The following is a 14,763-nucleotide window of genomic DNA, read 5'->3' as shown; positions in this document are numbered from 1 at the left end:
TCCCTGGTATTCCTCCACTGGTTCCAAAAACAAACGTGTTGAAATAGAACCCATCCACAAACCACTACAGCACAAAACTGGAAATAAAACCACCCACCTTGTCAGCTAGAACTGTATAAATTCCGGGAAGCTCATAACAATAGCGCTTCATCTGGATGCTACACAGCACTGAAGATGATGTCACCCAATCGGGAGACAAAATATATTTGCAGAAAAATCAACCTGCTTGGCGAACCAACCAACAACTTCAATCACAACCCAAGCTACAGATTTTCACAGAAACCTTAAAAAAAGCAACATGTTTACTAAATTTAAACCTTTCCTTGTCAATAACCTTTGTATATTTCTAAGTTTTATTTGTAATGAACTAGTTAAATTAAAGAAACAGGTTTGAATTGCTTCAAATCAGATACTGCATCAGATACATTGACCATGTCATCACCATAGTAAAATTTAAACTGTTATGACCAGTGGAAAAGTGGAACCAGAAAGGAATTAGTATGCCTCTGTAATCTTAGTCATAACAAGGTTATTAAACAGCTCATTCTACTGTAAAATGATGTGGAACAACATACCTCACTAAGATAGATGAGAGAGAGAGAGAGAGAGAGAGAGAGAGAGAGAGAGAGAGAGAGAGAGAGAGAGAGAAAGAGAGAAAGAAAGAAAGAAAGAGAGAGAGAGATGTAACTGACTATTTTTTTTAAGAAAAGCATTCAGTAGACATCGCTGTCCAGGTCCATATTAATTTCTCATTCACAATGGCTCTAGAAGCTTTAAACACTGTGGATCATGCGGGTTGAGGTTTTCTTAGCTGTTTTGATACATCTGAATGGTTTGCTTGGCTATTTCCAATTGCACTTAAAATCAGCCACATTGCACTGGGTCCCCTGACTAGCTATGAATGGTCAGATTTCATTCCATAAAGGACAGTGAAAGTTAAATTTAAAATTACAAATCAGTAGTTCCATGATCACCATCACCGGTAGTAAATAAAACTGGAATTAAAGTCAACGATCTTAAAACCCCAAAAATGTCATGGTGGGTTATGAACCCATAGATTACTAATCTAGTAAATAACCATAATGCCACTGTATCTTCATACTGGCCCCAAATCATGCTACATTTGACTCAAATCAATTAAGAATAGCACAGAATTAAAATCGGACTCTACGCCTTGGATTACACCCAAGAGCACATGCCAAATGGGGCAGGTACTGGCATAATGGTAATGTCAAAGGACTAGTAAATCACAGGCCCATGATTTTGCTCTGGGATCATGAGTTCAAATCTCATCAAACCAGCTGCTGGAATTGAAATTCACCAGATGAAAATCTGTATTATATAATGCTAGTCTCCAAGACCATGGCAACTATCATCCATTGTTGCAAAACTTTTCTGGTTCATTAGGTGATTAAGGGAATGAAATCTACCAGATTTGGCTCATGTGACTGAAGACTCCGGACTCTTCTGGAATGGTCTAATAAGTCATTTACTTCAGGGTAATTAGGATTGGGTACAAATGCTAGCTTGTCAGCAACACCCACATTCCACAAAAGTATAAAGTATATTCAGGTAAGATCATGATGCTACTTATTGTTCATTTGAGCAAATGGGTGTGCACAACTATGAGGTTTGTAACTCTTGGAAGACAAGACTTTCCAATGAAAAATAGTTTAAAGAAATGCACTCTGTGCCTCAAGAGGGTAGTGTGTTTTCTCAGGGTCAGAGAATTGAGCAATGACTTGAACTCATGCAATGCTTCATGACAATTCTCAGTAATGTCTCAGAACAAATTGCAGTGAATTACATAGACAAAGGCATGAACAAGACTCTCAATATAGCAATGAACTGAACCACAAGCAATTTATTTTTGATGCTGTTCATTTAAGAAGGAGCAATAATCTAGGATTATGAGAAATCCCTCCTGCTTTTTGAATAATACCATGAAATTGTTAATGTTCAGTGAGGCCTTGATGATACATCAGGCAATACAGCATTTCTCCAGTGGGGCACTGAGCATTAGCCTAATCAAGAACAAAAAAGACATGAAGTTTTAAAAAGCGACTGTCAACTATAAGAGACTTGGACATTAAGAGTTTTATATTGAGGTTCACTCTTCAGCAGTATCATTTCAATGTAGAAATCTTCAGGAGCAGCATAACTCCATTGATCCTGGCATTTACACAGTCCAAATATCCAGCTTACCCAACATACTCTCAGGTTTGATCCGCAAACAGCAGAAAACATCTAAAAATGTTGGCACTTTATGGCAGTGTCAGGCCGCAAAAGATGCCATGGGCATGATGGGCCAAGTAACCACCTTCCATATTGCATCACTCTATGAAATCCAAATACGCAAACTGTTTGGAGTTCACCATCCACACTGCCTCTTAGGGAGATACAGTTAAGAATAAAATGGAATTAAATACTTCCACGTCATTCTGTTACTTGCACTCGAGTTTCCTCTCAAATGTGAAGCTCAACTGTATATGTAGAGGGTTGCACATGCTATGTAAACTAGTGCAAGTGAGAGGTATTTAGCCTTTTCCCAGCAAGACAGATCAATGCTATGGTCAAACAATTCAGCAATTTGAAGAGCACCAAGAGTGTCAATGCTTACCTTATCACCCTTTTTAACGGTTCTAGTGGTTAGTTTGCTGGTAGCTTTTCTGGCAACATCTCCCAGTTGACGCTGGATTCATATAAAGAAAAACAAAGAAAAAAAATTCAAAGCATGCTTCAAAGAGGAATGCAAGGCTTAAGAAAGTTGCAGATCTTGTACAATTCTACTTTAGAGGACAGTGCTTTATTCTGAATGAAATGATGACTCATCTAATAATTAGTCAATTTGAATACCAGTCATCAGTTCCACAATCAGAATTCCATAATTCACTGCAGACTATGCTGTGTTGAGTTCGTTGATATTACTCAGGATTTCAGTAGAGGTACTAAAACTTAATAGAGTTTTTAAGTCAAAGGAAATGGGCCGAGACTACTATAGCCTGCTGCTTAAAATGCATCTATGAACACAAGACTAAGCACTAACATACAAGTGTTGAATTTCTATATCTAAAACAGACCAGTGTAAAATTAACATTTTGTTAAGAGAGGCAGTGTTGTGGTGATATTGTAATCCAGATTCCAGGCTAATATTCTTGGTACATGGGTTTGAATCCCACCATGGCAGACAGTGAAATTTGAATTCTATAAAAATCTGCAATTGGAAGCTAGCCTAGTGGAAACCACAGGCAACTGCTGCTGGTTGTTAAAACCCATCTGATTCACTACCCTTTAGGGTTGGAAATCTGTCATATTTACCTGGTGTAGCCTGCATGTGATTTTAGATCCACAGGAATGTGGCTGACTCAACTGCCCACTGAAAGGCCAAACAAACCAATCAGATCAGGGCAATTCGGGAATGGGCAATAAATATATCCAGCAATACTACATCCCATGAACTAATAAAAGAAAAATTATTTTAATTTGAGACAAAGATTACATCTGAGACGATAGTGTGCAGTGATCAGAACATCAATCATGGAAAACTAGCTAACACAGCGGATGCATCTCCAGTAGAAACTACAGGTACTGAAACCTAAAAATACACCATTTCCATTTGATGCAAAGAAAACTTTCTGATCCATAAACAATTCAATTATAATACATTTCATAAGCAAATATTTTAATAAATAAAAAACAAAAGCTAGTGAAAACAACGTTATATATGATCTAAAAATATTTAGAGTAATTTCTTTCAGATGTTTGATAAAATGCCAGATTGTAATCTAAAATCAAAACCAGATTAGCAGCTCTTGGGATTTGGACAACGTTCACTGCCATGAAGAATGCATCTCATGTTCTAAGTGTTCTTTACAATTTTGAGCTGACTCAGATCTCCTCTATTAAAAAATGCAACGAACAAAGTCAGCAACCCTGAAACTGCAGCAAATCACCCAACTTTTAAAATTTGATTTTTTGGGGTTACTAAACTCTACTTTTTTAAAACATTAAAATGTTAGCAATAAAAGTTATAAACATGAACTGAACATTTTGTACTAAAAACAGCCTATTACCGGGTTTCTTTCGGTTCTTGTTTTCTGCCAAAAAATTTATTTTTATCATGTGCATTAAAGAAATTTTCCAAAATTTCAACACAAAACCCCTCTGATAACTATTGATGAATCGTTAAATTTTCATAATTTTCAGATGGATAGTCTTATGAATTGCTATACATTAGTGATGGACAAAGACAGAGTACACAGAATCTGAACCCACAAAGAAGAACTTCCTGTTTCCAATGAGGGATTTTATCCAATGGGTTCACTTCCTCTAATCAGCAGCTGGAGTGTGGAATATAGGAAGACAAGATTGTGAAACACCAAACATGAAGTGGTTTTTAAAAACACTGTTAATACAATTAGCTCAACACTTATGCATGTTGGATTTTACAAGTGATAATACCTCTGCAACCTTGATATTCAAACATTCTTTCTGCACACGTTTTAATAATATGGAATGGGATAAAGTACTTTGGGTGTATTTGTGCTGTGCATTTATTTAACTGTATCATGCGATTTCTGTATGTGACAGTATTAACCATTCACATTGCTGTGCAGAGTGCTCTGGTCAGACAACACAAGAGAAGTATACCAATGAACGCTTCAAACTTGTAATACTGTTATTCCACGAGATCATGGCTGATCTGAAGAATGGACAATTCTTTTGAAAGCAGTTGGCACTTCTGCTCATCTATGGAGATATTCAAGCACTGAGGTAAGAGTCCTTGAATATTTGGAAGGCTGAGGTGGATAGTTTCTTAATAAACAAGGGGGTGAAAGGTTATTTGCAGTAGGCAGGATTGCAGATTTGACATTACAATCTCAATGATTTTATTGAATGGCAGAGCAGGATCCAGCGACTGAATGGCCTACTTCTTGTTTATGTATTTGTAAGTAGCACAGGCTGTCCATACCTTGGAGTGAGACTGCTAATGTTTACCTGACAGCCTCACATATGCCACTGTTTGGGATCCTTCTGCCTTGTGGAGACAATTCCCCAAAGAAATTGTTGCACTCTTCTCCCCCTCCTCCATCACACAATCACAGCCCCTCATTCCCTTTCCAGATCTACCAACTGACCCCAGTAAAGCTGCCGTCAGTTACCTCTGGATACAGCCTCAATTTCTGTTCCTTGTGATAGGTCGCTGCACTTTCAGCTGTGGCCACCACTCCTACATTGCTGCTGATACTGTATGAAGCCAGCTCTGAATTGCCAAGTACTCTCACAGGTGAGACATTCTTTTACATTCTGGAGGAAACCACAACGTCAGGCAGTTAACAGCCTGTTAAACTGTAAAATCTCGTAATGGCTTTGTAACCTGGCATTTTATGAAAAATTCCAGCTATCCTTCCAAAACTTTTCTCCCCACTATATGGCTACGGGTTTTTTATACCACGAAAATCACATGCAAACTGCTTTAGCCACCACTTTCAATGGGTTTCCTGTTAATACACCAATGTGTGTAATAATGGCATTGTACTGAGAAAAGGATTCCACATTTTTTTTCTCCTGCTGGAAGTTTCAGGAGTACTGACCACACTTCAGCTTTTTTCTGAAACATTCAAGCTATTTGACCACAGTGAAACTTGGAAAGAGTGACACCAACAGCCTGAGTTCAATTCCTCTCATTCCAATTCTTCCGAGTTCAATTCTTCTCATCTTCTCTCCTGCCTGAGGCATGGCGACCCTCAGGTTAAACTAATCATCTCTCTCACTCTCTCATTAGAGTAATCCTATGGTCTTCTCGTGGTAATATTACAGCAATTTTATTTACGTCTCCAGATCCATAGTAATGCGGTTGAAGGGCATGAGGGGATGAGCAACAAATGATGGTTTTGCCAGCAATACTTCCATTCCATGATGAGGAAAACAATTACATCAAGTTTTGAATAATTACATCCTTACTCTAAGTTTCAAAAGGTAGACACAGCAATACATCTGACAATTAACTTGTTACAGAACAATAATCTTAAAACCCCTTCCAGAGTAATACAGATCATTTTGAGCAGAAACTCCATCTTGGGATTATTACTTGAGCCACAAGCAGACTAGCACTGGATAAATAAAGTCAAGGAGTTAAGTGTATGGTTGAAAGATTGGTGTGGTTAGAATAGTTTTTGTTTAAGGGGTACTGGTTCCAGTACTGGTGTAGAAGGGAGCTGTTCTTTTAGGATGGGCAATACTTGAATTGTTCTGGCAAACTGAATAACTAGAGCTGCAGACAGATTGGGGCAGGGGCTTGGGAGAGGGGAATGTAAGCCTTCAAAGCACAAGGTTATGGCAGCATGGTATGACAGTTATTCGGTTAATGATATCTGGAGTAGTACAGGAAGGGACAGAGTATACAAACATAGAATAACAGCAGCAAATGTGGTCGGGGCGGAGGGGGGTGCAAAATGTGCAGTGTGTTTGGACCAAAAATAATAATTAATTAATGCCACAAAAAAATTAATGGGGATGGATTTTATCATCATCACAGAGACACGATAAGGGGATCAAAGTTGGGAACTAACTTTCAGCGGTATATGACTTTTCAAAAAAATAAGGGCAGGACCAATTGAGTGGGTAGGTAGCTTTGTCAATATAAGATGGGATAAATTATAGCAAGAAATCATCTTGGAGGATGTAGAATCAATAAGGGTGTAGGTAAGAAATAAGAAGGAGAAGATGACACTTGTGGAAGTAGTCTAAAAGTCTCGTAACAGGAACTATACTACAGGACAGAATAAAATTAGGAAATAATAAAGGGCATGCAAAAAAGGCAGTACATTAAATCATGGGTATGTTTAAACTTCCTGTAGATTAGGAAAATGAATTCTTCCATGTCAATTTGAGAGTGGATTCTGGACATTTTCCTTAAAGAACGTGTTCTGGATCTGGTGATATGTAATGAGGCAGATTTAATAAATGATCTCAGGATTAAAGGTCTCTTAGAAAATGAGTGATCGTAACATGGCAGCATTTAGCATTCAGCATTCGATCTGAGGGGAAGAAACCTGGCTTGGAAACCACTGTGCGAAACTTAAATTAGGCTAATTACAAAAGGAATGAGGGCACAGGTGGCTGAAATGGACTGAAAAAGGAGTTTAGTGGAAAACATGGTTGAGGAACAATGGCAGAATTTAAGAAAATAGTTCATGTCTCACAACAAACGTAAATCCCATTAAGGAACAAGGATTCAAGGAAGGAGAAACCATAGTTAAATAAGGAAGCTAAGAATGGCATTAAAGAAAGAAAAAAAAATTGACAAAGATTATTGGTAAGCCAGTGGATTGGGAAAGTTTTAGAAACCCAACAAAATAAAAGGGAGAAAATGAACCTTACAAGTGATATCAAAATGGACAGCAAAGCTGGCAAAATAGCAATAGGGAACCAGGATTGGCAGAGGAGATGAATAAATACTTTGCGGCAGTCTTCATTTCAGGAGACACTAATACAAATCCAAAAAAAAAATAAATCAAGGGTAAAAAGGTGCAAAAGGAAATAAACACAATAGGAAAAATACTCAGATTAAGTGGGACTAAAGGCCAATAGTATATAATATAAGTCACACAGATAATGGATACACTGATAGTAATCTAAAACCTCAAGATTTTGGAAACCCATAGGGTTGGAAAATTGCCCATGTAACCCCCTTATTCAAACAAGGGGAAAGACACCAAGTAATTAATGGCAGTTAGCTTAATATCTGTCAATGGGAAAATGCTAGAGTCTGTTATAAAGGATGTAATAGCAGAACATTTTAGAAGCATAGTCAAGTAGACTGAGCATGAATTCATGAAGGCAAAATCATGCCTTAAAATTTATTAGAATTCACTGAAGAGAACTAGTAGGATAGAAAAGGGGAACCAGTAGATGTAATATACTTGGATTGTGAAAGTGTTTAATTAGTACTGCACGTGAGGCCACTTAACAGTAGCATGGGTAGGGCATTGGCTAAAGCGACTTGGCATAAAGGATTACTTTCACAATGGCAGCCTGTAACTAGTGATGTACATAAGAATCAGTTCTGGGATTACAACTATTTGCAATATACTTTGATAACACAGATAGCAGACGTAAATGCAGTATTGCCAAGTTTGTGGTTCACACAAAAATAGGTAGAAAAGGCAAGTGGTGAGGATGACAGACAGACAGATACCCAAACAAACAACAGAGGGATGTAGACAGTTCAAGGGAGTGAGAAAAAAAAACTTGACAGATGGAATACAATGAGGAAAACTGAGCAGTTATGCATGACGATAGGAGGAATAGATGAACTGAACATTATTTAAATGGAGAAAAGCTGCAAAAAGCTGTAGCACGCAGGGTTTGGGGCCTCTTTGCATCAATGACAAAAACTGGCATACAAGTTCGCAGCTGGTAAGAGCAGCAGTTGAATACTTTCATTTCAAAGGAATGGAACATTAAAAAAAGGAATCAACATAGTGTGGAAGCAGCCATTTGGACTATTGGGTCCACATCGACGGTCTAAAGAGCACCCTATTCCTGCAACCTCATTTCCCAAGGCTAATCCACACAGCCTGCACATTCCTGAACACTATGAACAAATTAGCATGGCCAATGTATCTAACCTGCACATCTTTGGACTATGGGAGGAAACCGGAGCACCGAAAGGAAACCCACGTAGACACGGGGAGAATGTGAAAAACTCCACACACACAGTGTGGAATCAAACCCGGTGCTAATCACTGAGTCACCATGCTGCCCTGCAAAAGGGAAGTGTTGCTGAAACTATACATGCTAGCTGTACCACACTGGAATACCGTGAACAGTTTCAGTCTCCATAGCTAAAGGAAAGATAAAACGACATTGGAGACAGTCCAGAAAGGTTCACCAGGTAGATCGTGGAGTATGGAAGGCATTTATAAAGACAGAACGAATAGTTTGGGTGCTCACTTAAGCTTAAAAGAATGAGCGAAGACCTTTATCCCATAGCCCCAGACTTTATGTTCTTCAATATTATTATCCTTTTGAGGAGAAAATACACAATTTTAACCAATTCTATCTACACCACTATCATAATTGCTTTGTGTAAGTACAAAACCCTAACAATATTCATAATCTCTGGGAGTCCTTTAAACTTATGGGGGGGAAGAGAACAGTTTAGCAATTCAGGTAGACCAATAAAACTGGTTTCATTTCTTTATTTCGACTATAATTTTGAAGCTTTCTCAAGTATGTCATCGCTGGTACAGTTTTCACACTAAATACATAAAGTAAGTATTTTCACAGACTTAGTGTCATAGAGATGTATAGCATGGAAACAGATCTTTCGGTCCAGCCCTCCCATGCTGACCAGATATCCCAACCCAATCTAGTCCCACCTGCCAGCATCCGGCCCATATCCTTCCAAACCCTTCCTATTCATATATCTAGATGCCAGTACAGTTTATTTTTTGGTTTTATTCATTAGTCGTCATCTTTAGATGAGAGGACCAACAAATGCCTCTTAAATGTTGCAATTGTACTAGCCTCCACCATTTCCTCTGGCAGCTCATTCCATACACGTACCACCCTCTGCGTGAAAAAGTTGTCGCTTAGGTCTCTTTTATATCTTTCCCCTCTCACCCTAAACCTATGCCCTCTAGTTCTGGACTCCCCTATCCCAGGGAAAAGACTTTGTCTATTTATCCTATCCATGCCCCTCAATTTTGTAAACCTCTATAAGGTCTCCTCTCAGCCTCCGATGCTCTAGGGAAAACAGCCCCAGCCTGTTCAGCCTCTCCCTGTAGCTTGGTTTGGAAATTCCAGCATTTTCCTTGCAAGTTACTTCTCAGACATGGACACACAATAATTAAGTAATAAAAAATTTATTGTTTAATATATCATAGAGTCAAAGAGAATCAAAGCAGACCCTTCAGTCCAACTGGTCCATGCTGACCACATATCCTAACCTAATCTAGTGCCATTTGCCATCATTCTAAACCCTTCCTATTCATATATCTAGATGCCAGTACAGTTTATTTTTTGATTTTATTCATTAGTCGTCATCTTTAGATGAGAGGACTGCAAGTGATCTGCAAATCTCCCTTTGATACAAATTCTGTTCCAAGCTCATCCAACAGAAAATGCACTTATTGGAAGGAAAGAATCAGCAATTTGTAGACCTCATGTAACACAAGATAACTCTATAGCACAAAGAATCCTATTTTGTAGCTGGGCCAAAAGCGGACACTAAATGGATCTTTGGGTAGCTATCTGCAATTTCCAGTTAACTATTAAAACTGAAAAATTAAATTTTTGAATAAGTAAACTATTCTTTGCATTTACTTACCATTAAAGATCATAAATTAAAGTTGATAAATACTATAGCTGACCCTGCCCCTAAATATGCAGTGATATTTGTTAACTCACAGTTAGGATAGCACATCAGCAATAAAAGGTACATGCTGTATCTTAAGACACTACCTGGTAGCTGCTCCACAATCTTATGTTGGCAACAAAAGCCAAACTAAAGTCACAGTTTGTTTCCCATTAAGGATTAACTAAATATTAATCTAATTTTAACTCATTACGGCTGTTTCTCTTTCCTTAAAATTCTTCTTTCTTCAGTGGACTAGAGCATGCTTACCTTTATACGGATACAAACCTAATGGAAATAAGTTCAAACAAAGATCCACATTTGGATGTTAACAGCAATATAATGTACTATTGCTAACACTAAAGCTATGTATAGACCAAGCTTATTGGAAAAATTCCACTGATTACCAAAATCAAATTCAGGTAAACCTGCATAAAATTTCAGCTTCTAAAATAAAACGATTTGGAACAGAAAAATGCATTCAGCCCCAACAGTCCATGGTTTGACTTATTTCAATCCCACAGTTGCTCACTACCCCTCAATTTTAATCTCTGCAAAAAATATTTAATTGTCTTCTTAACCCATTCACCCTCATTCCTTGTATCCTGCTGCATGATTTGAGAGGTATGGGACATACCATCTAAAACTTTCCTTCTCGAACTTACTCATTTTAAAGTTTGCATCTTTTATCTGAGCCTTTCACCAGAACGATAAATGTTTGTAGATCATTCTGTCAACGTGCCCAAAGTCTGGAAAATTTGAATATCATAGTTGTGAATTTTCAAATAAAAAGCCCAACTTTTTAACCATTGGTACTCAACTTGGATCTAGTATTGCTGCTTGCACCCATGGCTGCTTGAGGGCCAATATTAAAAACAGAATTGCTCACTAAATGTAAATGATTCTAACTAAATATCTAACACAGCAACAAACACATTATTTCTTCTCAATTACTCAATTAATACTATACAGTAGCATCCAAGGTTTTCTTTTAAATTTGGATTATGTAGTTTAAAGAAAGATGTCTAACTGAAGGAAAAACACATGTTTTTCTATGATCTTACTGGGATCTAAGATAAATGAAAATAGAGTTGCAAAAAGCAGAACTAATGATGAATGACTGATCTGCACTGAACATTCCCATTGGAATCCTTACATAATACTAAATTTCTAAATCTACTGTAGTGATTGATGTTTGCACATCCATTAAATAGATTAAAAACTATTTTCCCAATCTCTCAATAATATGCAACGTAACATTCTACAATAAAACTTTATTCCAACTTTGCACAGCACTTTGAATGCAAAACATGAAGGTGACTTCCAAAGACATTAATACACTCATCAATTACAGTATTTTATGGTAGAAACGTAATCTTTATAATGAAGAGACATTAGCAAAATGAAAAGTGACAATGTTTTTTACCTTTTCTAAGTTGTTTACTAATGTGGAAAATTAAAAGCCAGGTTTAACTGGAGAAAACAATTTAATGAATGACATGGAATGGAATTTATAAGTCAAGCAATCTGGAAAGCTAGCAATCACAATTTGAAAACAATGACTTGCTATGCAAAAATTCAAATATAAAATTAACCAGTACAATAAATATAAATGAACGGTCAGAGATTTTCATGGATGTGGATCAGGAAAGACTAAGAGAGAGAGCAAAGAAGAGCCAGGAGGGGTCATGAGAAGTTTTTGGTATATAGGAGCATGGAAAACCCTAAAGTTTTCTAAAGGTATACCAAGAATAAAAGAATGACTCAAGTAAGATTAGAGCCAATCAAGGACAACAGTGGAAAGTTGTGTGCATGAAATCTGAAGAGATAGGAGAAGCGCTAAATGAATATTTTTCGTCAGTATTCACACTGGAAAAAGACAATGTTGTCGAGGAGAATACCGAGATGCAGGCTACTAGACAAGATGGGATTAAGGTTCATAAGGAGGTGGTGTTAGCAATTCTGGAAAGTGTGAGAATAGACAAATCCCCTGGGCTGAATGGAAATTATCCTAGGATTCTTTGGGCAGCCAGGGAGGAGATTGCTGAGCCTTTGGCTTTGATCTTTATGCTGTCATTGCATACAGGAATAGTGCCAGAAGACTGGAGGATAGCAAATGTTGTCCCCTTGTTCGAGAAGAGGAGTAGAGATAACCCTGATAATTATAGACCAGTGAGCCTGGCCTCAGTTGTGGGTAAAGTGTTGGAAAAGGTTATAAGAGATAGGGTTTATCATCATCTAGAGAGGAATAAGTTGATTCAGGATAGTCAACAGGAGTTTGTGAATGGTAGGCTGTGCCTCACAAACCTTTGAGTTCTTTGAGAAGGTGACCAAACAGGTAGAAGAGAGTAAAGTGGTTGATGGATTTCAGTAATGCATACAATAAGGTTCCCCATGGTAGGTTATTGCACAAAATATGGAGGCATGGCATTAAGGTTGATTTAGTGGTTTGGATCAGAAATTGGCTCACTGAAAAAAAGAGTGGTGGTTGTTGGGAAATGTTTACCCTGAAGTTCAATTACTAGTGGTTACTGCAAGGACCTGTTTTGAGCCACTGCTGTTTATCGTTTTTATAAATGAACACAGAAGGATAGGTTAATATATTTGCGGATGACACTAAGGTTGGTGGAGTTGTGGATAGTGCCAAAGGGCATTGTAGGTTACAGAGGGATATAGATAAGCTGCAGAGCTGGGCTGAGGGGTGGCAGATGGAGTTGAAATGTGGAAAAGTGTGAGGTGATTCACTTTGGAGAGAGCAACAGGAATACAGAGTACTGAGCCAATGGTAAGATCTTGCTAGTGTAGACGAGCAGAGATCTCGGTGTCCTGAAAGTTGCCACTCTGGTTGATAGGGTTGTTAAGAAGCTTTTATTGGTAGAGGGATTGAATTTTGGAGCCACGAGGTCATGTTGCAGCTATACAAAACTCTGGTGCGATTGCACTTGGAGTATCGCGTACAGTTCTGGTCACCATATTATAAGGAGGATGTGGAAGCTTTGGAAAGGGTTCAGAGGAGATTTACTAGGATATTGCCTGGTATGGGGTCGGGGGGGGGGGGGGGGGGGGGGGGGGTGGAGAAGGTCTTATGAGGAAAGGATGAGAGACTTGAAACTGTTTTTGTTAGAGAGAAGGTTGAGAGGTGACTTAATTGATACATATAAGATAATCAGAGGGTTTGATCAGGTGAACAATGAGAGCCTTTTTCCTCAGATGGTGATGGCTAGCACAAGGGTACATAGCTTTAAATTGAGGGCTGATAGATATAGGACAGATGTCAGGGGTAGTTTCTTTACTCAGTAGTAGGGGCATGGAATGCACTGCCTGCAACAGTAGTAGACTCGCCAACTTTAAGGGCATTTAAATGGTCATTGGATAAACATATGGATGAAAATGGAATAGTGTAGGTTAGATGAGCTTGAGATTGGTTCCACAGGTCACGCAAGATTGAGGGCCGAAGGGCTTGCGCTGTAATGTTCTATGGCCTCTGAAAAAGCTGAGATTGGAGGTCGTGGTGTTTGGCTTTGGAAATGGTGAAAGGAAGTAAGTGTGAGAGCAAAATACTACAGTCAAGCTAACTACATCTATGGCATCTTGCCATAGATGAACAGCAATTTATCTTCATCAAAGGTCATAACGTAAATGTGCCACAAGTTTTGAAGTTCATAATTGAATAATGCACTTGTTTTAGAGCACTATGACTTTAGCAGTAGCTTAGCCAAGTAAATCAGACTCCTGCCTGTACAGCCAAAAGGATATCTATCTTTTCTAGCCACTAACAGATTTCAGTGGCCTAGGTTACATGTGTGGCTAGCGTTGTATTTCAGCTCCTATACCCAATACCTTTGACAACTTCCAAGGAAGGTTCAGTTCTCAAAAAATGAGCCAAAAATGTATGTTAAGTCATGCTGGTGAGTGGTGGGCACAAGTTGTCATGTGGAAATATGATACAGTGGAAATAAAAATATAGCTCAACAAAGAGGCAGATTGCGAAGAGAAGTGGAAAGAGAGAGAGAGATCAAAATGATCCTGACCACCTAATACAGAAGTACAAGGCTTTTGGTTTAATGCACCAATAGGACAACTAATTTTTTAAAAGACTGAGATAATAAAAGTGTGAAGAGCAAATAAATGAAGGGACTTTTAAAATGTGTACAATAAATTTCTTTCTACAAATTACTTCTTATAAAAGCAAACACTGCAGATTCTAGAATCCTGAAGTAAAAATAGTAAGTGCTGGGAAAACTTAGAACAGTCAGCAGCATCTGTGGAAATGAATTAAAGTTAACACTTCAAGTTCTTTTTGAAAAATGGACACATTTTCAGAAAAATTTTCTTTATCAGTTGATTGCAGCCTAACAAGGAAGGAAATACCAGAGGATCTAACTGGAAAGAATGAGTTG

General features: G+C 38.1%; 1 protein-coding gene across 5 annotated transcripts in view; it reads right to left on the bottom strand.

Annotated features, from left to right (window-relative positions):
• rnf130 (ring finger protein 130) overlaps positions 1-14,763 on the bottom strand; it is a 153,091-nt gene that overhangs the window by 68,073 nt on the left and 70,255 nt on the right. For all 5 annotated transcript variants that reach the window (XM_060837391.1, XM_060837388.1, XM_060837390.1 and 2 more), the window contains exon 3: positions 2,621-2,692. In XM_060837391.1, the coding sequence (XP_060693374.1) occupies positions 2,621-2,692 (72 nt within the window). The remainder of the gene's footprint in view (positions 1-2,620; positions 2,693-14,763) is intronic.

This window comes from Hemiscyllium ocellatum, chromosome 16 (genome assembly GCF_020745735.1).
Source record: "Hemiscyllium ocellatum isolate sHemOce1 chromosome 16, sHemOce1.pat.X.cur, whole genome shotgun sequence".
NCBI classification, from domain to species: Eukaryota; Metazoa; Chordata; class Chondrichthyes; order Orectolobiformes; family Hemiscylliidae; genus Hemiscyllium; species Hemiscyllium ocellatum.
Note: the sequence above shows the minus strand (reverse complement) of the source record. Positions and strands in the feature narration are given on the sequence as shown.